The sequence below is a fragment of the Macaca fascicularis genome, chromosome 16 (genome assembly GCF_037993035.2).
Source record: "Macaca fascicularis isolate 582-1 chromosome 16, T2T-MFA8v1.1".
In the NCBI taxonomy this organism is placed as follows: Eukaryota; Metazoa; Chordata; class Mammalia; order Primates; family Cercopithecidae; genus Macaca; species Macaca fascicularis.
In genome coordinates this window covers 71,635,400-71,659,929 of record NC_088390.1, presented here as the reverse complement: position 1 = coordinate 71,659,929, position 24,530 = coordinate 71,635,400, and the positions used below count along the sequence as shown (strand labels likewise).

General features: G+C 45.0%; 1 protein-coding gene across 13 annotated transcripts in view; it reads right to left on the bottom strand.

The window, feature by feature from the left end:
- Nucleotides 1-24,530, bottom strand: part of RGS9 (regulator of G protein signaling 9) — a 100,860-nt gene that overhangs the window by 18,140 nt on the left and 58,190 nt on the right. For 11 of the 13 annotated variants that reach the window (XR_012426029.1, XR_012426030.1, XM_065531864.2 and 8 more), the window contains 7 exons: nt 21,561-21,590; nt 20,675-20,736; nt 16,866-16,979; nt 13,287-13,402; nt 8,456-8,543; nt 6,218-6,356; nt 1,477-1,562 (listed from right to left, as the gene is read on the bottom strand). Coding sequence is in view for 11 of the 13 variants with exons in the window: in XM_065531864.2 (XP_065387936.1) it covers nt 1,477-1,562; nt 6,218-6,356; nt 8,456-8,543; nt 13,287-13,402; nt 16,866-16,979; nt 20,675-20,736; nt 21,561-21,590 (635 nt within the window). In the remaining 2 variants the exon portion in view is untranslated. Of the gene's footprint in view, nt 1-1,476; nt 1,563-6,217; nt 6,357-8,455; nt 8,544-13,286; nt 13,403-16,865; nt 16,980-20,674; nt 20,737-20,864; nt 21,591-24,530 lie in introns of all 13 variants that reach the window. The other 2 variants (XM_074020142.1, XM_074020143.1) reach the window with 1 other exon arrangement.

Genomic DNA, 24,530 nt, shown 5'->3' with positions numbered 1-24,530 from the left:
GGCCCACACAAGCTTGGAGCCCAGCACTTCAGCGGCAATGATAGACAAAGACCTGCAACCTACTCCAGATTTCTAGACTACATAAGCCCCTTGAACTCTTACATCTATCTTAGGGAGAAGAAGGGCTCCCCTACCAGGAAATAAAGCCTGATGCTGACATTGGATCTCTCACCAGCCCTGCCAAGGGGAAGGCTTGGAACTAGGTGCAACTTGTCATGGAAAAATTAAGTTTGAATACATTGTCTTATACCTGGGATCATGGAACAAAATTCATACCCACTGCAGTCCTGGCATGGACACAGACCAGGCTTCACACTTTACGAATGCATCCACATGTAATTCTCACTCACAATAGTGAGAATTCTCACATCTGCCCCAACTTCTAAAATATCTGGAGAGAGAGGTATGAGACTCCTCTTCTTTCCCCTCATTACTTTCTGGCAGAACTTCTGGAGCTATTACGGGCCTTTCTTCTGGCTTCAAGTAGAAGCTTTTAAGTCCCCAGGGACACTGAACTCCCTTCCTTACTTGGTAAACCCAGAAGAATAGCACCACAAAGACTTTCTTTCTCTCCTTTTCCTAACAGGGCCATTATCCTCAAGAATGAAACCAAGTTGGGTTGTTTTGTTTTGTTTTGTTTTCTCTCCTTTGATAAAGGCTCTGGTCCAGTCATCCCCCGTTTGAATTGATGGAAGATGCTGGAAAGGAGCCCAGTGAGGGTTGACCTGGCAAACAGAGGAACAGTCACTATGGGGGGTGGGGACAGGACACATGATTGCCAGTGGAAAAACCTCTTCCAAAGCCTTACAGTTTTGTTCAAGCTGCCATTCAATTACTATTTTGAATCTTCAATCCTTGCAGATTGAACTACCCCCAAAAAGAGTTCAATCTGCCCCTCAGAACATTATTTCGTCCATTGTCCCAGTGGCTCTACCAGATGAGAGGATTCACATCTCCAATAAGAAAAGTGAGAATGAACGAGTTAATGGACTTCTAAAACACGGTCCCCGGAGGCAGCAGGAATACCTGGCCCGTTACTGTCCGATTCCCCTCCGTTGAGCATTTTCTCTTGGGGGGCAGTCTGGTATTCTCTCTGAGGTCTTAGAACAATTTAAATACCAGGATGCAGCTTAATTAATTCCCATGCATCAGTCTGAAGGTAACATGGAGCAGTTTAAAAACCAAGGAGATGCTTCCATTTGTGATAAGGGTAATTATTGGTCTGATCATCCAAACTCTTTCAAGCCAGCATTCAGGAAACAAAACTCGCTGGTGGTAATTACTAAGGAAATCTTGCTAGAGTGATTTCAGGGCATTATGAAGCAAATGAGGCACTCATTCCCTGAGCAATACTTCCCAATCCCCAATATTTTCATCAAGCAAATATCTCCATAATAGCTATTTGGCTGAAAGAGACCCTCACTTCTCTGCAAACTAAACAGCAGGCAGCCAGCAATTACAGATAATTCCACTTGCCTTTTCTTGGTGGTTTCCTGAGGTTCAATAGCTTTGGCCAGCATTTCCTTATAGATCGGAGATTTTAAATAGCGAGCATAAGAATCCTAGTGGGAACAAGAAAACAACAGTAATTATGAGAGGAAAAAAGGGTCAAATCAAACCAATACCCTTGCCATTTTCAAGCCTCCCTTGGCAGTAGAACGGAGAAGTTATGAGAATTTGTCTCCTTGGGTGAAAGGTGTTCGGGGAGGTGTTGAGAGCAGTGGTTCTCAAGTGTAGTCCCCCCTAGAAGCATCAATTTCACCTGGGAACTTCTCAGGCCTGCCCCAGCCCTCCTGATGAGAAACTCTGGGAGAGTCACCCTGAGCCTGAACAGTCTCATGTTTTATAGCTCACAGCTTCAGATCCTATCATAGGTTGTCTGTGATTCAGCCTATGTTGTAAATGTACCCAGTTGCATAAAAGCTGCTACAGTTAAAAGTACACTAGACCCAGAACTGCTTAATTTGTTTCACTGATTCTCATATGCTGCATGCTACATGCCAAACAAGTGAGACAGCTGGTCACGTACTGAGACATAGTCTGTCATCATTTGCTCACATGAGGATACCTAAACAATTAACAATTAACAACTACCTGAACAGTCTCCAGGTAATCCTGCTGTACCTTTAAGTTTGAGAACTACAGTCTGTAACTCTACCCACGAAGATCCACCTTGGCGTGGTTCAGTGAAGCCAGCATGAGACAAGAGGACACCCGACCTCTCCTCTCCAAGACTTTCTTCCAAGGAAGATGAGCAGCCAGGAGTATGGAGCCCACTTCTAAGCCACTGACATCCCTATCTGCCCTGTGTTTTGGGTGTAAAGGCAAGAGAATACCAAAGCAAAACCAAAAACAACCAACACTTAGAGTCCAATTATGGGGATGTTTACTGGGACCCTGGGCAATTTCAGAGAAGCTTCATGAATGCTTGTCACTTTTAAGCCAGCAGAAAACTCTAGTCATACCCAATACGGGACAAAGCCCACTGCAACAAACCAGGGATTGAGATATTTTTAAAAGTTAATGAAATGGCACTATTCTAAAGACTAAGTGGGAGCAGTAAAACTAGCATAGAGTCTAGGAATAGGGATCATGGAGCCACCGGGATACGTTGAGTGTATCGCCATAGGACATGGCTGTAATGGCATATAGAGAGTCCAGTGGGCATATATGCCATTCTTTCCTGAAGTTACCTGACTGCTCCATTCTGGCTAGTAGCTGGCCTCCCTGGGCAGCCCCTAAAAGGCTGTATGAAAACTACATGTTTTTTTTTTTGAGACAGAGTTTCGCTCTTTCACCCAGGCTGCAGTGCAGTGGCAAGATCTCAACTCACTGCAACCTCCACCTCCCGGGTTCAAGCGATTCTCCTGCCCCAGTCTCCCACATAGCAGGATTATAGGCGCCCACCACCATGCCCAGATAATTTTTGTATTTTTAGTACAGACAGGGTTTCACCATGTTGGCCAGGCTGGTCTCGAACTCCTGACCTCGTGATCTGCCCGCCTCAGCCTCCCAAAGTGCTGGGATTACAGGCGTGAGCCACCGCGCCCGGCCGAAAGCTACATTTTTAGGAACCAAAACGTTTTAAAATACATTAAAGAGGATTATTAATAAAGAAACCCTGCTGTGAATCTTCTAGTAACAAAAACACAGAGACACCCCACTGATTCAAAAAAGGATGAAAATGGCTAATCTGGCTTGGTGGCAATTCTAAATTATTACATGCTTTAAAAACAAAGTAAAAATATTTTAAAATGATACAATAAAAGACTAAGTAGAAGAAATGTAAATTAGAAGAAATAAAAATCAGGAAAGCTAATCAGCATTTACCATTCACACAAACCTATGTATATAACCTATATCATATAACCTATATCACATAACCATATCATATACTTTATCTCACATAACCCATATCACATACTCTATCTCATATAATCTATATCACATAACCTATATCATATAATCTATCTCATATAACCTATATCGAATAGCCTATGTCACATAGCCTGCATCATATAAACCACATCATATAACCGATCTCATATAACCCACATCATGTAATCTACATCATATAATCTATATCATATAACCTATATCACATAATCTATATCAGATAGCCTATATCACACAACCTATATTATATAACCTATATCACATAGCTGATATCACATAATCTATATCACATAACCTATATCATATAATCTATCTCATATAACCTATATTACATAATCTACATCATATAACCTATATCACATAATCTATTTCATATAACATATCACATAACCTATATCATATAATGTATCTCATATAACCTATATCATATAACCTATATCAGATAGCCTCTATCACATTACAATCTATAGCATATAACCTACATCATGTAACCTATATCAGATAATCTATCTCATAAAACCTATATTACATAATCTATATCATATAGCCTATATCATATAATCTATCTCATATAATCTATATACATAATCTATATCATATAACCTATATCATATAATCTATCTCATATAATCGATATCACATAACCTATATCAGAGAGCCTTTATCACATTATAGCCTACATCATGTGACCTATATCATATAATCTATCTCATATAACCTATATTACATAATCTATATTATATAGCCTATATCATATCTATCTCATATAACCTACATTACATAATCTATATCATATAACCTATATCATATAATCTTTCTCATATAATCTATATCACATAACTTATATCATATAATATATCTCATATAACCTATATCACATAACCTATATCAGATAGCCTATATCACACTATAACCTACATCATGTGACCTATATCATATAATCTATCTCATATAACCTACATTACATAATCTATATCATATAACCTATATCATATAATCTCTCTCATATAACCTATATTACATAATCTATATCATATAACCTATATCATATAATCTCTCTCAATCTATATCACATAACCTGTATCATATATCTCATATAACCTATATCACATAACCTATATCAGATAGCCTACATCACATTATAATCTATAGCATATAACCCACATCATATAACCTATATCATATAATCTATCTCATATAGCCTATATCACATAACCTATATCAGATAGCCTACATCACATTATAACCTATTATCATATAACCTACATCATGTAACCTACATCATATAATCTATCTCATATAACCTATATCACATAACCTATATCAAACAGCCTATATCACATAACCTATATCATATAATCTGTATGACATAATCTATCTCATATAAGCTGTATCATATAACCTATATCATATAACCTACATCATATAATCTATCTCATATAACCTATATCAGATGGTCTATATCACATAGCCTGTATCATATAACCTATATCACATAACCAATATCCATAACCTATATCACATAATCTATTTCATATAACCTATATCACATAACCTATATCAAATAGCCTATATCACATAATCTATATCCTATAAAAATACTTTGCCATTAAAGAAATCATTGCCATAATAAGAAGTTGAAGCACCCAAAGAAAGTCTTGTCAAGGATGGCACCAAAGAAGAATCAAACTAATCAACTTCTCTAAGGCTAACTCTGAGCCTCCGATTCTAGTTTCTTAAGAAAATGATTGATTTTTCTCTCAGGTCCCCTTCACGTATTTTTTTTTTTTTAATTCCCACCACATTCACACTTTGTTAATAATCCAGTGGGCTAGCTGGATTCTCACAGGGTCTTACTACAACCATACACACACAAATCTGTCTCTTCTAGACACTATGCCTCTATATGTAATATTTGCTTAGGGCCAGAGTGGTGAGAATTGCCATCACTCTACAGCAGAAACTAAGAGCTCGGCCTTGAAACCCAGGCAGACCTGGCTACAAATCCCAGCCCCATCTCTGGTGAGACCTTGACCAAGCCGCTAGATTCTGGAGCAGCAAAGCCTAACTTGTGGGTTGTCTTTGAGCATAAAGTTCTGTGTTTTGCACAGTGACTGCACCTTGTAAGCTCTCAATGAATGAAGGCTGTTACCATAATGCTAGCATTACTAATGCCATCACTCCTACTGGCCTACTACTGCAGAGTGGGGCCCGTAAAGATGCACACAGCTTCTACAGGAGTCCCTCTAGGCCCGTGAGTGAGGGGCTCAAGGCAAGTCCACTCCAATAGACAGGGGGAAGAGATGGCTGACAATTCTGGGTTTTTTTTTTTTTCTCTCTCTCTCTTTTTTTTTTTTTTTTTTTAATATATATAGAGACAGGATCTCACTGTGTTGCCCAGGCTAGTCTCAAACTTCTGGGCTCAAGCAGTCCTCCCACCTCAGCTTCCCACAGTGCTGGGATTACAGACATGAGCCCCCAAGCTGAGCTGCATCCTACAACTGGCAAAGCGCTGTCCACGTATCATCTCCCTTTTTCCTATATCTAAAGAATTTTCCAAGGCCGGGCGCAGTGGCTCAAGCCTGTAATCCCAGCACTTTGGGAGGCTGAGACGGGTGGATCACGAGGTCAGGAGATCGAGACCATCCTGGCTAAAACCTGGGAGGCGAAGCTTGCAGTGAGCTGAGATCAGGCCACTGCACTCCAGCCCAGGCGACAGAGCAAGACTCCGTCTCAAAAAAAAAAAAAAAAAAGAATCTTCCAGGTACCTAGGGATGGAAGGCCTATCTGGACCCCGTATCCTCAGCACGGATCCACCTACCTTCTTCATGAGCATGTAAATGTGGGTTTGTGCGGCGTCCAGCACATAACGGTGGGGGTGCTTCAGCCCTTTCACTGTGATGTCCATGGTCTTGCCGTCTATGTTGATCCAGCGCCTCGCCCCTGGGGCCAGGAACAGCCTGGAGTGGGAGGGAGATGTTAGTAAAAGTAACAAAACCAAGTCAGTTCATGAAAAGCTCACAGCTGCTCGGAAGGGAAGGACCGACATGACTCAGGTTCCCCGAGGTGAGGGTGGCAGGTTTTTTTAGGAGACACTAAAGAGCGTGAACTTTTGAAGAGGCTGTCAAGCAATTTTTCCTCGAAGCAAGAAACATCCAGTATTGGGAATGCGAATATTTAACTTTGATGTTTCCAGCCTCCAGAAGAGAGAGCAAGAAGGGGCTGGGGTAAGCCCAGGTCAGATTAGGCCCTGGCCATGAGGGTGAAAAACTCAGCCTCCAACTTCACACCTTCTACACCAGGATTCCAGGGCCGACCTGGGACCAGGCTAAGACACCTTCACACAGGTGTTCTGGGGGTCTCTGCTCTCCCTCTCCCAATCCAGATGTGCTTTGTAATGAATCTCACACACTGCGGTGAGAGGCAGCCCATGGTCCCAGAACCCAGAGGTCTGACCCCCTGGGCAGACAGGCCAAGGCTCCCAGTTAGACCAAACTTGGCCACACTTCCTGAGCCTGTGGCTCTACCTGGGATGCCGGGATGCAGAACTCCCTCAGTCTTTCCAATTCTGAGCTGTTGCTGGATTAGAAATACTCCCATGAATATTTTCCCACCTTTCTAAGATGTACCTTAAAATTTTGGAATTCAAACTGAGATTTACATAACTAGGGAGCCTGGGGAAGACGGAGAATCAAACTAATGGCAGAGGCAGCAGGCTTCCTGTAGCAGATTTTCGGAATCGGGAGTTGTGTGTGTGTCACTGTGTGTAAGGCAGTCAGGCACCCATTGTACTGCGAAGGATGTCATGGACCGTCAGCCCTCCCCACTGCACCACACCCGCACCCCCATTTCTCTCAATGCATGGATCCCCTCCCTGTGGGAGGAGATGGGCAAATTTGCAAGAGAGTGCATGAACCTCTAAGTATAAGAAGTGAGACCTCAAGCTTTTCTCTTCAATGCTGCGGGTGCTTCTCTGGAAACCGGGGTGTTGCAACCTGAGTTCATTTGCAGGAAGGACATCCAGGGTCCAGAGGCTAAGTCCTCAGAGGAAGGGGCTGTTTGGCCTGCTGCCCGAAGTTCAGCACCACAGTCTCGTGGCCGCAAAAGGGCTGGTTCCAGCCCAGCGTGGTGCTTGGGCTTTGGGAAACACAGCGAAGCATGTGAGTATGAACTAAAAATGCTGGGCCCTTGGTGTCCAGGACTCATGTCCACTGCAGCCAGTGCAGATGAAAGAACCCACAGAGATGGGACCACAGCAGGACAGGAGCACCCGCCAGGCCTGTAGGGGGAGGAGCGTCGGGGAGGGGGAGTGTGGCTTTCAGCAACCTTGGGGGCCTCATCACACCTTCCCCCTCTTCTCCACTTGGCCATTGAAAACAGGACTGACCCTTTTAACCTGGAACCCTTGGCTCTTGTATAATTTGGAGAAGAGACGGGCCTGGAGAGGGACAGACTTATTGCTGCTTGGAACAAGTGGGGGCTAGAGCCGTGATGTCAGGAATGAGATGTGCCCACCCATGTTTGTACCCCAAGCTGCGCTCACTGTCCCAGACACGTGGGAGGAGCTCCCTTCCCCTGTGATCCTCACATCTCTAAGGAATAGGTTTTCCCATGTTGTTGCTTCTCTTTCTCTCTCTCTCTCTCTCTCTCCCCCCCCACCCCCCCTCTTGCTCTCTCTCTCTCTCTCTCTCTCTCTCTCTCACACACACACACACACACACACACACACACACACACACACACACACACACACAGCTCTCAGGACACCTAAGAAGGCTTTAGTCAAAGACAGAGCACTCTGCACTGTAATTCGGGACAGCTTGCTTTTTTAACCCCTAGACACATTCCCATAGGAACAGGAGACTCACACTGCGTGTCTCACCAGGCTTTCTTCAGGGAACCCCCAAACCTCCCAAAGCAGTGGGGAAGTATTTCTAGCATGGCAAGTACAGTGAACTGATGCTGACCAGGCCCCAGCCAGTCACCAGGCTGTGGTCCTCTCGTCCTATCTCCACCTCAAGCGCAATGGGGTGGTTCCAACGCCCTGGCTGATGCTCACTTGTAAATCTCCTCTGCTTTCTCCTTGACCTTGGACTGGTCTCCGTACTTCAGATCCTCGCAGGCTTCCCAGAACCCCAGATTCTCTCCTGCGTGGTGAGAAGTCCACGTGGATGAGGGCCGGGCAGGAAATAAGTTGGGAGAAGAAAAGAGGAAATAAAAGAAATGAGTCGGCCGGGATGGATTCCATTTCCCAGCTCGGTGAACAGCTTTCCTGCCGCAGAACAAGCTGTTGTATATTGCGATGCTAGACAAAACTACTCCTTGAGGAAAGGAGCCACATCTTCACTTCTACGGCCTGGAAGAACATTGGGAACTTAGTAATTGCTCAATATGTGGTCTTCGAAAAAAACTAGATGGGCACCTACCATGCTTGCAGCAATGCATTCACACTGTGGCGGCTTCCTTTCCTCCAACAATATATAGGCCAGTGTTCATATCACCCCCTAGAGGTTGTCATACGCTTTTTTATTCTAGAATTTGGCTGTAGCAAATATTGCTTGAATGAGTTCGCACATGAATAGGCTTATATGCATGCGTTGCTACACTACGGTTTTCTTCATAAAGACCTCCGTCCTTTGCTCTTGTTGAATGACTGTGCGTGAGTTCTTCCTCCTTTGTTTGGCTGTGCTTAGAGAACCTGTCATTTCCGGTCCCTCACCGGGCATATTCCAGGCTGTGGTTCCTACGGAGAGGCTGCTCAAGCAGCAGTGCTGAGGGACTGACCCTCAGGGAAGGTCTGGCCAGGAGCAGGACTGAACTGAGCATCACCTGAGCCAGAGGGAATTGGCCCAGGAGGAAAAGCCAGGTTCCCCCAAATCCTTCATCTCCCTCCAACTCAAAGTTCTCTAACCTGCAGCGCCCAGAGGCACCATGCATATGTTCACACGGTGGCCCCAGGTGGCAATTTTTGCCTGGGAAAATAAAGATGATCACGAGAGAGCGTGTGTGTGTGTGTGTGTGTGTGTGTGTGTGTGTGTGTGTGTAAATCGTGGAGTGTGTCACAGTGTGGGGAAATGAACAACAAAATCCTCTCCTCTCCTTTCTCAGTACAGTTGACCTTGAACAACTAAGGGGTTAGGGCGCAGACCCCCATGCAGCAGAAAATCCAAAAACTTAACTACAGATAGCCTGCTGTTTACCAGAGGCCTTACTAATAACATAAACAGTCAATGGACACATAAGTACATATGTATCTACCTATCTATTATATGGATTCATGATACCATTTTCATAACTTTTGTCTGTTTCTAGGTTGTGCAGTTCATCTGCAAGTTTTTTCAGATTGCTGTAAATCCCCCCAAGTTTTTAAATATATCTACTGAAAAAAAAATCCACCTACAAGTGGTCTCGTGCAGTTCAAACCAGTGTTGGTCAAGGCTCAACTGTATTGTTTTAAAGCTCCTGGGTGTTTCATATTAGAAAAGGCTGCACAATTCTAAACTAGTTGGCATTTGTCCCACAGCTCTGTGGAGGTCCTTCCTCTTCAGCATGAACTTTAGGGCGTTCTTTGGACCGAGATCACAGACCAGTGATGCTCTTCACTAAAATGTAATTGACCTGACAACAAATGCCATGTAAACTGTCTTGCCCACAGCAAAAGACAGTTGATTGCTTAGTAAAATTAAGCAAGCAATTATTCATGATAGCCAAAAAGTGGAAAGCACTCAAATGTCCATCAATAAAAGAATGGATGAACAAAATATGGTGCAGACTACAAGGGAATATCATTTGGCCTTAAAAAGGAAGGAGATTTCCGCCGGGTGCAGTGGCTCATGCCTGTAATCCCAGCACTTTGGGAGGCCAAGGTGGGTGGATCATGAGGTCAGGAGTTCAAGACCAGCCTGACCAACATGGTGAAACCCTGTCTCTACTAAAAATACAAAAATTAGCTGGGCATGGTGGCACACGCCTGTAATCCCAGCTACTCAGGAGGCTGAGGCAGGAGAATCACTTGAACCCAGGAGGTGGAGGTTGCAGTGAGCCGAGATCATACCACTGCACTCCAGCCTGGGCATCACAGCAAGACTCCATCTCAAGAAAAAAAAAAAAAAAAGGTTAAAATGGTAAAATTTATATTACATATATTTTCCCACCAAAAATATTAAATAAGCACACAAAAGTTCATAGCAGCATTATTCATAATGGCTAAAAAGCCAAAGCAACCCAAATGTCCATTAACTTACGAATGGATAAGCAAAATGTGGTACATACAAACAAGGAAATAGTACGGGGTCATTAAAAAGGAAGGAAGGAAATATCATGTAGTCTTTAAAAAGGAACCAAGCAGCCAGACACAGTGGCTCACTCCTGTATTCCCAGCACTTTGGGAGGCCAAGGTGGGTGAATCACCTGAGGTCAGGAGTTTGAGACCAGCCTGACCAACATGGTGAAACCCCGTCTCTACCAAAAATACAAAAATTAGCCGGGCATGGTGGTGGGCACCTGTAATCCTAGCAACTCGGGAGGCTGAGGTATGAGAATCGCTTGAGCCCAGGAGGCACAGGTTGCAGTGAGATGAGATCACGCCATTGCATTCCAGCCTGGTTGACAGAGTGAGATTTTGTCAAAAAAAAAAAAAAAAGAACGGAGGTACTGTTATATGCTGAAACATGGACAAGCCTTGAAAACATTATGCTAAGTGAAAGAAGACGAAAGGTCACATAGTGCATGATTTCATTTATATGAAATGTCTTGAAGAGGCGAATAGGGGTAGAAAGTAGATCTGTGGTTGCCTAGGGCTAGGGTGCAGGAGAGGGAGGAATAGAAGATGATTCTAATGGGTAAAGAGTTTCTTTTTAGTGTGGCAAAAATGTTCTGGAATTAGTGATGATGGTTGCACAATTTAGTGAATACACTAAAACCCCTGAATTGTACACTTTTAAAAAGTTAATTTCATGATATGCAAATAATATTTCAATTTAAAAATCTTTTTAAAACGTAAATGAGCAAATGGATGATTTATCTGCCCTGTTCATACCTAAAGCCTCGGGAATCTCATGAGGAGATTGCTAACAATACAGTTTAAATAACGCAGGGAAATCTTTTCGCTGGATTCTCATTAAGGAATGAGTGCGGGCGGGTGGGGGGGTGGAGATAATAAACTCAGGGTGTATGTTGTCACTTTGCCACTAGATGGCACTATAACCACTTATTCACCAGTCCATCCATCTTTTCTGGGTTTTGTTCTAGAGTGGCAATTAGACTTGATTAGGGAGGCGGATTATCAACAATCCATATTATCATGTAATGTTCTGCATCCGGCAGTCAGCCAGGCTAAAGGCATGTCCAGTAGGATTCGTTTCTGGAGCAGTGCCACAAACAAGTGGATCTCGGGTAGTAAGCCACTGAGTGCCAAGGCTCAAGCGTGATGCCCCCAGGGCTGGGGACTGAGCAAGGAAGTAAAAGAATCCCATAAGGGTAAATATTTCAATGAAGGTGGTGAATGCACAGCCTGGTTCTGATCTGGCCTCATGGTTTTCGCGGATGCTTCTCCGGGAAGTGCAGTATATTTAAAAAGCCAAAGGCCTGGTGCGGTGGCTCATGCCTGTAATCCCAACACTTTGGGAGGCCAAGGCAGATGGATCACTTCAGGTCAGGAGTTCGAGACCAGCCTGGCCAACATGGCGAAACCCCGTCTCTACTAAAAATACAAAAATTAGCCAGGTGTCGTGGCACGTGCCTGTAGTCCCAGCTACTTGGGAGGCTGAGGCAGAAGAATCACTTAAACCTCAGAGGCGTTGGTTGTAGTGAGCCAAGATTGTGCCACTGCACTTCAGCCTGGGCAACAGAGCGAGACTCCATATCAAAAAAAAAAAAAAAGTCACAGTGCCCCTTATGAGGTGACATCCAGAGATGGGATATAAAATGTGGCCCTGCCCATTCCACTAAAATCCACACCCTCTTAAGGCCCTGAAGAAATCAGGCCAGGAGCTAAGGTGATGGCTGTCGATCACCACACATTGGAATCATCTGAGGAGTTTCCAAAATTTCAGGGATTCCAACCCCCACCAATTTAAAAGCAACTTTAGGGATGAGATCCAGGAAAACATGTTTTTAAATATCCCCAGGCAGACTGAATGTGTAGAACCACTGAGCTAAAGAAAATCAGGAAGCCAGGCGCAGTGGCTGACGCCTGTAATCCTAACACTTTGGGAGGTTGGGGAGGGCGGATCACCGGAGGTCAGGAGTTTGAGACCAGCCTGGCCAACATGGTGAAACCTCATCGCTACTAAAAATACAACACAATAGCCAGGTGTGGTGGCGGGTGCCTGTAATCCCAGCTACTTGGGAGGCTGAGGCAGGAGAATCACTTGAACCTGGGAGGCGGAGGTTGCAGTGAGCTGAGCTCATCCCACTGCACTCCAGCCTGGGCGACACATCAAGACTCTGTCTCCAAAACAAAAAAAAAGAAAAAGAAAAAAGAAAATCAGGCTGGGGGACAAAAAGAGAAAGAAAGGAAAAGCCTGCCTATCTCCCTTCCCTTCCTCCAGGTTCATTATACTTAGGCTGGAAGGAGCAGGGGCTCCTCGGGTGACAGTGGGGGCATCCAGGATGGATGGAGCCCTCAGAAATGTGAGGGATCCAAATGTGGATTCTGTGAGCAGGTGCAATTTTCCCCCAGACAGTGCAGCCTCTTTGAGTCTATGGAAAGAACGAGTCTTGGGCTCAGGTCCCATTCTTAAAGCTGTGAAAGGAAGCGACTGTTTGAGGGCATAAGCAAAGCTCTGAAAACATCTGCTGAGAAATTCCCCAAACCCTAGGCCAGACATTAAAGGACTCTTTCTAAAAGTAAGTTATTTTAATTTTTTTTTTCTTAAACAAAGACCCACCACTGAATTCTTTCTTGAGGAAGTACTGGAAGCTCTGTCGACCTTTAGGGTCTCGGATCAATTCGCTGAAGTTGAAGGCCCATCGTTCCACTCGCATCTTGGTTGGGATTTCCACCCTGCAAGGATGATTTGTAAATGCACCAGATAGGTAGGGGTTGTGCCAGGCGGTGGCCTGGGTTGGGGTAAGGGGCTTTAGTCGAATGGCCCTTAGGGCTCAGTCCAATCCTCCTCCTCCTCCCAATCCCTGCATAACACACAAGCCAAGTAATTACTTGCTAGGAAGATTCAGCCACAGACAAGTCCCCTGGGGCTCACATCAAAGACATGACCATCCCAGAGGTGAGGAGCATGCCCAGTGTGGGGATCCCACACTCAGGTCCTGCTCGCTTAGCCTTAAGGACAAACAAATTCAAATGCCTCCTCCAAGGCCTGGTAACAGCCTGGAGCCTGGCCAGCAGAGGGTCAGGCCGCCACCTGGATCAGGAGAGAATTCTGGAGCAGCATTGGTGATGGGTGCTACAATCACTGCCACCTGCTGGGTGCCTATCACCCACCACAGCTGCCCCTCCACCATGGCACGCCCTGGCTTCTGGTGGAAGCCGGTGGCTCCTCCTGTACCTGCCTCAGGCCACGTGCCTCAGAGTAGACCCATTTGCTGTCTCTGCACTCCCTTTCAGGGCTTCCTCTAAGATGCAGGTCCCACTGCGTTCCTTGTTTGGAAAGATTTCCCTGATCCCAGGTAGGACATTCGAGCCCAGCTAGCAGAGATCTAACATTCCAGAGAATCAGAAAAAGACTCAGATTTCTCCCCTATCCCTTATGGAATTCTCCTAAACCTAACACAGACCTTTGAAACCAAGGTTTCAAGTCCATCACACCATGTTTCCCACTGATGTAGCAGCTAGGACCAGAACCAGGCACAATTCATGTCTATGGGATCCAAGATAAAGCCTGCCAAGCAAGTTTTACACTTTCCTTAAGAACAAGTGTAGAAACAATAAGAAATCCGATAACACTAACAGCTGCCATTCACAGAGCATTGTCCTATATGAAGTACTGTGTGTTACACACATACCATTGAATCCTTAAAAAAACACTATGAGTTGAGTATTACTATCCCATTTTATTGTCAAGAAAACTGAGGCTCAAAGAGGTTAAATATTTGCCAAGTCTCACATAATTAGTAAGAAGCTGAGTTGTGATGACGACAGGGGTCTGCAAACTTCCACATGCATCAGAATCACCTGGAAGACGCATTGAAACAGATTGCTGGGTCCCAACCTCACAGGTTCTGATTCAGTAGGAGTGGGTGGGGCCCAAGAATACGCACGTCTGACAGGTTCCCTGGTGCTGTGGATGCCGCTGGTCCAGGGACCACACTGGGAATCAATGCTCTAAACCAGCCTCAGAATCCTGGCTGCTTGTGAAAATCAGCAGAGCTTTCAAAAAACACCGATAGGGGTGAGAGAGCAACCCAGGCCAATTAAATAAGAGGTTTGGGAGGATAAGGCCTGAACATTGATGTTTTTGTTACGCTTCCCCAATAATCGTAATAATGTTCTAAAATCTAAACCATTAAGAACAAGACTTCCCGCTTTCATGGGAGCTAAGCTATGAGGATGCAAAGGCATAAAGAATTACACAATGGACTTCAGGGACTCAGGGGAAAAGGGTGAAAAGGGAGTGAGAGATAAAAGACTACAAATTGGGTTCAGTGTATACTGCTCAGGTGACAGGTGCACCAAAAAAAAAAAAAAATATATATATATATATACACACACACACACATATATAAAATAGGTTCAATAAACATATAGGATCCACAATAAAGAACAGGGCTTCCCACTTTAACGGGGAGTTCCAGTTGTCACCCACCCAGTGCCCTCTGATCAACGGTTCTTACACAGAACACACCCTTTTCTTGTCTCCAGCAACCTCTACCTGTCTTCGATACCATGCTCCTCATTTTACTTAAAATTCAGCTGCCATCCATCTCTCCTCCCCAAGCCCTCCTAGGACAACCCTCTTCCTGGCCAGGTGCCCTGCCTTCTCCTCCAGGGAGAGCCGGCGTCTGCACACGCTTGCCCACAGGCAGACACAGGTCGCCTCTCTCATTCAGTACCCTGGGAGGCAGACACGGGCTGCAGAGAAGCACCCCAACAACCAGAGGCCACAGAGGATAAGGGAAGCCACCCCAGAAGACAGCTCTAGAGTCTTTGGCTCTGCAGTTGACCTTAGTAGACAGGGCACCCCCAACTCCAGAGGAGTGGCCTCCTTAACCCGTTGGCTGCCCAGAGCGGGCCACGTGGAATAGGTACCAGTGTTGCTGGAGATGAGAAGCGGGACCCTCCCAGGCCAGGCCTGCTTACCCAGCTGGGTCAGTGTCACCTGTGTGTTCCTCATGGCCTTGGCAGTGTTGACCCAAGCGGTGACCTATACCTGGCACTCCCTCCTTTCCCATCACCCCACCTCCCTCACACACTCAGGCCTGTCCTTTCTCCCCTGTCCTCCTCTCTCTCTCCCTCTAACTTGACCATTACACCCTTCTCTTCTTCCTCCCTCTGTGTGCTGGAACTCTCCTGCGTTTCTGCCTCTGCCCCCTCTTCCAAATAACACATGCGTGCAGGTCCAGTGAGCAAAGACTGTTCAAAACTGACAGACAGAGCCAAAGGGCGAGGGAAAGGGCAGGTTTAGGGCTCTGCCCGCCCAGAACTTAAGTTTACTCTAATTAGATAGCAAACTTGCAAAGCCATACCTATGATTTTTTAATTTTCAAAACCAATCTGTTGTTAAACATAGAGTCACCATTTGACTCAGCAATTCCACTCCTAGATATACACCCGAGAGAAATGAAAACACGCCCATACAAAAACCTGCCCACGAATGTTGATAGCAGCATTCTTCATAATAGCTAAAAGGCAGAAACCACCCACATCAGCGGATGAATGGATAAACAAACTCTAGTGCATCCATACCACGAAGATGATTCGACCATAAATGGGAATGAAGTTTTGATCCATGCTACAAGATTCATAAACCTTGAAAACATTATGCTAAGTGAAAAAAGCTCATCACAAAAGACCCCATAGTCTTTCCTAGATTTCCTAGAAGCACAACACCCAAGAGATGAAATCAATACACAGGTCAACTGACCAGCCTGTCCTCTTTTCCTATATCGATTTGGTGACATATTTATTACTGTCTTCTTATAAACTTGCTCGAATCTAGTAGCCCTTGGGATTGGCAAGTATTTGACAAAATCAGTTCCTCTTCTACTTGTGAAATGAAACATTGTCTGCCATCCAGTCCCTCTGTCATTCCTCCAATTCCAATTGATGCCATTGATAGGAAATGTCCGGATAGACAAATCCGTAAAGATAGAAAGCAGATTCACAGTTGCCTAAGGCTGGAGGGGTCCAAGGTTTCTTTTTTGTGTAATGAACTGTTTTAACATTGATTGTAGCTCTATGAATATAATAAAAACCATTGAACTGTGTGCTTTGAATGGGTGAATTTTATGGCATGTGAATTGTCACTCAAAAACGGTTTTTTGAAAACACCAATATATAAAATACATACAATTTGGCGTTTAAGTCCCAGAACTGGGTGTCATCGGTGATCCAGGGGTTGCTGGGAAGGCAGCCTGACATGATGGCATCGTTGGATGAGAACTGCTCACTGTATTTCACAATCCTGAAAAGCAAACAGAAAACAATTTCCAAGAAGCTCGACACCCAAGATATGACATCAATACACAGGTCAACTGACCAGTCTCTTTTCCTGTATTGATTTGGTGACACACTTATTACTGTCTTCTTTGAAACTTCCTCAAATAGAATAACCCTAGGGATTGGCAGGTATTTGACAAAATCAGTCCCAATCTTACTTGTGAAATGAAACATTGTCTTCCATCCAGTCCCTCTGTCATTCTTCTGTACCTATTTCTTTCTTTTGTTTTTCTTTCTTCCTTCCTTTTTTTGAGACAGTCAAGCTGGAGTGCAGTGGCACAATCTTGGCTCACTGCAGCCTCCGCCTCCCAGGTTCAAGCAATCCTCACACCTCAGCCTTGTGAGTAGCTGGGGCCACAGACAAGCACCACCATGCCAGGCTAATTTTTTTTTGTATTTTTGGTAGACACGGGGTTTCGCCAAGTTGCTCAGGTTGGTCTCAAACTCCTGGGCTCAAGCGATTCCCCTCAGTCTCCCAAAGTGCTGGGATTACAGGTGTGAGCCCCCACGCCCGGCCTTTCTGTACCTATTTCATTAAAATATGGCCTGTTTCTATTTTATCAATAGGTTTTTAGATTCAAAGCCAACTTGGAGTGTTCAAACTTGTGTCTCTGCACCCATCTTAGAAGCCCAAAGTTGCCATAGACTCCAAGACTCTTGCCATGTTGGGTTCTACCCTTTGTCAGGATAATGCCTGGGTTTGGAAACTTAGGCCCCATTATTTAAACCTGGGGCTTAATTGGCCCAAACACACTATTTGGAGGAAGGGCTAATTCCTTCTCTTCCAGCTATTTGGAAATACATACTATATTATTATTAACTATAGTCATCCTACAGTGCTACAGAACACTGTCTAGCTGTAATTTTGTAACTGTTTTTTGGGGTTTTTTGGTTTTTTTTTTTGTTTTTTTTTTGAGACAGCGTCTTGCTCTGTCACTGAGGCTGGAGTGTGGTGATGCAATCATGGCTCACTGCAGCCTTGACCTCTCAGGCTCAAGCCATCCTCCCACCTCAGCCTGATGATGAGATGGGACCATAGGCATGCGCCACCACACCTGGCAATTTTTTTTTTTTTAATTCTTTGTAGAGATGGAGTCTCACTATGTTGCCCAGGCTGGTCTTCAACTCCTGGACTCAAGCAATCCTCCCACCTCGGCCTCCCAAAGCGCTGGGATTATAGGCATGAGCCACCACTCCCAGCCTAATTTTTTATCCTTTAACAAATAGTTTCCTATCTCCCCTCCCCCCTGCCCTTCCCAGTCTGTAGTAACCTCTGTTCTACTTTATGTACTTTCAAATAGCCAGAAAAGAAGATATTGAATGCTCCCAACACAAACAAATGATAAACCTTTGAGATGATGGATATGCTAATTACCCTGATCCAATCAGTATACACTGTACGTACTGAAACATTACTATGTACCCCTAAACATGTACAATTATGTGTCAATTTTAAAAAACTTTTCTAAAAAAGAGCTAATTCCCTTGAGTTGAGTCAGACCTTCTGAGTTAGTACATCTCCTGCTGTCTGGGTATCGAAAACCTGCTGTGCCTCCTCCCCGTAGTTGGAAAATTGTGTCCACAGTGAATGTGAAATGCACCTGCCCTGAAGTCTTCCCTCAGCCATGAGATTTGGACAGAACCGGATCCACGCCTTAGAGATAAACCACTGGTGCCTTAGCGACAAGCACTGGGTTTGCAATTCTATGCAGAACTCAAGCCCCCTGGCTTCTTCTCTCCCGAGACTCTCTTAGGCCACAATCAGACCTTTTTTTTATGTTTTTTTTTTTTTTTTGAGACGGAGTTTGCGCTGTCTCCCAGGCTGGAGCGCAGTGGTGCTCTCTCAGCTCACTGCAGCCTCCTCCTCCTGGGTTCAAGTAATTCTTGTGCCTCAGCCTCCTAAGTAGCTGGGATTACAGGCGCACACCACCATGCCCGGCTAATTTTTATCTTTTTAGTAGGGACGGGGTTTCACCATTTTGACTAGGCTGGTCTTGAACTCCTGGCCTCACGTGATCTGCCTGCCTCGGCTTCCCAAAGTGCTGGGATTACAGGCGTACACCACCTCACCCGGCCCAATCCTTTACCAGTGCACACCAGGCCCAGACCTTTACCAGGCACACACCACCTCACCTGGCCCAGACTTTTGCCAGCGGAGAAGCTGGAGGAAAATAACAAAAACAAACAAACAAAAAAAAACTGGTTCACAGGTCAAAACACTAATGATGTCAAAATTATGGTAATAAGGTCCGGAGACAAATAAAATTGGAAAGTATGTCTAAGAAATATCCTTGGGTCTCCTTTCATTTTCTTTCTGTTTGGTTTCATGAAACTGGGTTTATGGAACACAGAAGTACATGGTTTTGAGTTTATCATAGAATAATGAGGATTATTATAACCCAAAGTGAGTGCCCCTGAGTACACAGGTGCCCTCCTCAGCTAGGATCAGGGCTCAGTAGCAGCAGAGTCACTGAAATGTGGGTGGGGTCAGGGCATATTTTCTCAGGCAGGTGGCATTTTTGCAAACTGGGGACATAGGAAGACGTAAAAGATTTTTACAAGAGCCCAACCCTTAACCATATTGAAGGAAGGCACTAAACAAAACATAGCATCTTCAGTCCCGATTAGTACCATGACTTGAGTCTTACACAGTTAGAATACATGATTAGTCACATCGTGCCTCCCAGGAATAAGCCAAGTTTATTTTCATGTGTGCAGGAAAATCCCAGAGTTAGCAATGTGCTCCTAAAATAAATTCCGCATTTTAAAGGAATAACTGCTTGCATGTGGGAGGCGGCACTCAGCTCTTTCTTGTCTCCTAGATGATGTCCTATGCGGGGCTGGGTCAAGGTAGCCAGAAAGTTCAACAAATCAAACATAAATGTCCAATTTATCTTAAGGGGATTTTAAATCAAAGATGAACGACAGACATTTAGTAGCACATGGAACCAGTAAACATGACTCACACACCCCTAATGAATTGGAACGGGTAACTATAGGAACCCAGGCTGTCTTGGATCCTCACAGGGTCTTCAGTCCACGGACTTCCAACTCTTTCCAACTTCCCCATCCACACATTAGTGGATTCCAAGAGACATAACAGTCTTTTCTAGAATCTCACCTACCCTTGATTTTGTCTAACCCAAGATGAGACCCGGAGGTTTTTTTTTTTTTTTTTTTTGAGACAGAGTCTCGCTCTGTCACCCAGGCTGGAGTGCAGTGGCCGGATCTCAGCTCACTGCAAGCTCCGCCTCCCGGGTTTACGCCATTCTCCTGCCTCAGCCTCCCGGGTAGCTGGAACTACAGGCTCCCGCCACCTCGCCCGGCTAGTTTTTTTTTTTTGTATTTTTTAGTAGAGACAGGGTTTCACCGTGTTAGCCAGGATGGTCTCGATCTCCTGACCTCGTGATCCGCCCGTCTCGGCCTCCCAAAGTGCTGGGATTAAAGGTTTGAGCCACCGCACCCGGCTGAGACCCGGAGGCTTATTCTGAGAGATGAACTAGGAACTAAGCCCCCAAGAGACTGGTTTTGTCCCTCGCAGTTCTGCTGAATCTTCAGTCCATCAGCCCAGGAACTGTTGAGTTTGCCTTAAAACATAAGTTCTCCTCTTGTCTTACCTATTGCTCAGACTTTAGCAAGATCAACAAATCAGAGACATACCCTCCCAGGGACACGGAAGACTTCACTGTGGACCTCATCAAGGCCTGTTGGTAATACATGATCTGGAAGAGACACAGTTGTCAGAAGGTGTTCAACCCCTCACCCTTCAGTGTCACTACACACAGCCTCCAAACCCAGAAGCCATTTACCCACAGCCGCACCCCATGCCCAAAGCCAGTCCCCTCAGTACCAGTGGGTCAGGCCCACGGTGGACAGATGACCACAGACTTCAAATCAGTGGCCTCCTTCAGCCATTATGTATTAGTCTGGGAAAAAGCATCAGCAGAAAAAAAAAAGTTGTAAGGAGCATTCAACTGAGACACGGGGACAAATACCTGACTTTTCCCTCACGTGCCTCTGGCTGACAGAAGCAGAGAGTGGTCCCCACCACAGGTGACATCCTTAAACTTCCTGATTCTGCAGCATTGGCCAAAGCAAGTTATCCCCTCCTCCACCACCTTCTTCCACGTTCAGATAGCTAACCGTACATCCCACCTCAATGCTCAATGCTTCCCAGGACTCTGTCTTGGGCCCCAGACATAAGATTTGCCAGAATAGGCAGTTTGTCACCTTGGGTACATTCTGGCCCTGTAATGATAGGCACAGGGGCCACGCTGGGGATGTAGAGTCTCTGCAGCCTGCAGCATTGGTTCCACAGTCCTCTCTGGCCACCCCTCAGCTCTGTGCCTTTGAGGGGTTTTTCAGACCCAGCCAGAGCTTACAAAAGATGCTTCATCACTCTGTGCCATCCATGAATTTGGAAATAATTGTTTGAACACAGCACATGGTTTTCATTTCATTACCAAGCGCAGAGGGTAAAGCAAAGTACATATAATCTGTCTGAAGATTTAAAACCATTCTTCCCTGGAAGTGGAAGACTAATTACCTCTTTTTTGACAGCAATGACTGTTTGTTTCTGTAAAACAAAGAAACAAAACCATTAAACAGATGTCATGAAATCATTACAGCTCAAACACCCATTTGAAAAATAAAAATCCTTCCCCATGAGAAAAATGCCCATTTTTTGTCTTTCTTAAAAGGTAGGATTTCCCTGTTTCTACTGCCTCCACTCTATTCTATGTAACCCCTGTGGAATAAATACCAACTAAGAGATCTGGCAAGCGAAGGAGCAGAATTTGGCACTGTAACTTTGCTTGCCTAAAGGCCAAGATGAATTAAGGACTAAGTTTGGGATTGGTGCCAATTTAGCATAGTGCCTACAGAACGATCTGTAGAGTGAGAGATAAAGATTCCCATCTGAGATATGGATTAAGAGAAAATGAGGAAGGCCAGGTGTGGTGGCTCAAGCCTGTAATCCCAGCACTTTGGGAGGCCGAGGAGGGAGGATCGCTTGAGCCCAGGAGTTTGAGACTAGCCCGAGCAACATGACAAAACCCCGTCTTTACTAAAAGTACAAAAAATTAGCCAGGCACGGTAGCATGCAACTGCAGTCTCAGCTACTTGGGAGGCTGAGGTGAAAGGGTCGCCTGATCCTGGGAGGTTGAGACTGCAGTGAGCCATGATCATGCCACTGCATTCTAGCCTGAGTAACAGTGCAAGATCTTGTCTCAAAAAAGAAAAAAAAGAGAGAGAGAGAGGAGATAGAAAAACTAGCACAGAGCTTGGGTGTTGGTTTCTTTTGTAACGGGGAGAGCTCTGAAGCAATGGTGAGATGCATTCCTCAAAGAGTCATAACAATTTGACCAATAATATAAGTTGAAAAATAAGGCCGGGCGCGGTGGCTCAAGCCTGTAATCCCAGCACTTTGGGAGGCTGAGACGGGCGGATCACGAGGTCAGGAGATGGAGACCATCCTGGCTAACACAGTGAAACCCCGTCTCTACTAAAAAAAATACAAAAAACTAGCCGGGCGAGGTGGCGGGAGCCTGTAGTCCCAGCTACTCCGGAGGCTGAGGCAGGAGAATGGCGTAAACCCGGGAGGCAGAGCTTGCAGTGAGCTGAGATCCGGCCACTGCACTCCAGCCTGGGTGACAGAGCGAGACTCCGTCTCAAAAAAAAAAAAAAAGAAAAAAAGAAAAAGAAACCATTGTTACCCAAAATAAAGCACATAATGGAAAGGCTTGAGGCCAGCATGCACTGCGTGCACAGCTCCAAGAGGGGCTTCATGTTCAGGCTCTTAGAAGCTCCTGGAAGCCATTCAGATCTATCTCTGGCTAAAATACATAGATCTGCAGTTGCAGTGGGTTGTGCTTCGTCTGTGCTGCTTTTCTGCTCCACGGAACTCTTGGAGGTTGGGCAAGGTGGTGATCCCAGCCTCAGTTCTCCTGGGTTTGGTTGTGTCCAGGGGCTGGTTGGTACTGACTTTTACACTTCAAGAGGAGCCTCTTTTTTGTTGTTGTTTGTTTGTTTGTTGTTGTTGTTGAGACAGAGTCTCGCTCTGTTGCCAGGCTGGAGTGCAGTGGTATGATCTCAGCTCACTGCAACCTCCACCTTCCGGGTTCAAGTGATTCTCCTGCCTCAGCCTCCCAAGTAGCTGGGCCTACAGGCACGCACCACCACGCCCAGCTAATTTTTGTATTTTTAGTAGAGATGGGGTTTTACCATGTTGGCCAGCATCGTTTCAATCTCTTGACCTCGTGATCTGCCTGCCTTGGCCTCCCAAAGTGTTGGGATTACAGGCGTGAGCCACCTTGCCTGGCCTCACGCAGAGCCTCTTAATTCCTGCCTTGCTAATATCCATGCTGCTTAACACCCCCAAGTCTTCACTTGGAAAAGAGTTGTAAGTCTGAGGAGGCCACTACTTCCTTTGAGCCAGTCAGCAAAATAAACACTGGTTCATGAGCTCATTGAAAAGGAGTAAAGGAGAGTCCAATCCAGACTGTGATATACTCGTCTCTCCTTTCTAACTCAGGCTGGGTTTCATTTTGCTTCCCTGGATTGCTTTTCTATCATTGCTTTTCACAAGAAATCTTTTTTCCTGCATAAGGGATTAGGAAGAGTTATCTCAGAAAGGTAAGGCTCATGTAGTTCTTTATGTTTTAGGCTCTTATACATCCTGACTTGCTCCTTCATAGCACTGATCACCATTTGAATTTTATCCTTATTTGTGTGACTCTTTGTTCAATGTATGAACCAATATGAAGGCACCATTAAGGGCAGGGGGCCATGTCTATCTTCCCTAGCACAATGGCCAACGCAGAGTAGATGCTCTGTAAATATGTAATAAATGATGACTTCATTGTGCTTGGGGGCCTAGAATAATGGGGACATTTTCTAAGCTTAATAGCATTTTTTTCCACTAAAAAATGGAAAGCACTCCCCAAATGATCCAAATGCATTGGCAACCATACTTATTTGATCCCATTCTCCTCCAACATAAGACACTGTTTTAGAAGATGCACATTTCAGGTAGAAAAGGACCGTGGGGCCAGAGTGGACTTACATTTAAATCTAATACTGTATAATTACTTCCTTCTGTTGGAGCCTTGCTGGAGTGGGTTATTCAGAATAGCATCTACTGGTCTATGCCCTCTGCTCAAAGGGGGAGCTGTACTTTTACATAATGATAACTGCCTAGCAACTACTGTGAAGCAATTTACACTTCTTTGAGCCTTTACAAAGCTTAAGGTAAGGAGATTTTATTATACTCATTTTTAGCTGAGGAAACAAAGCTCCTGAGAGGTAGTAAGTAACCTTCTCAACACCTCCTGGTCAGTAATTGGATGGGCCAGGATTCATATCCAGCTCCCCCCTTTGCAAATCTGAAGAGTGATTGTTGAGAGACACAAACTAGCTGATCCTGTTCACTTTCTCCTCCTAGCCTGCTCTCTTCCCATTCCTTCCTTGCCCTGAAGCTGAGAGTGCTACAGGATGGAATGACTCTGTCCAGTGACTT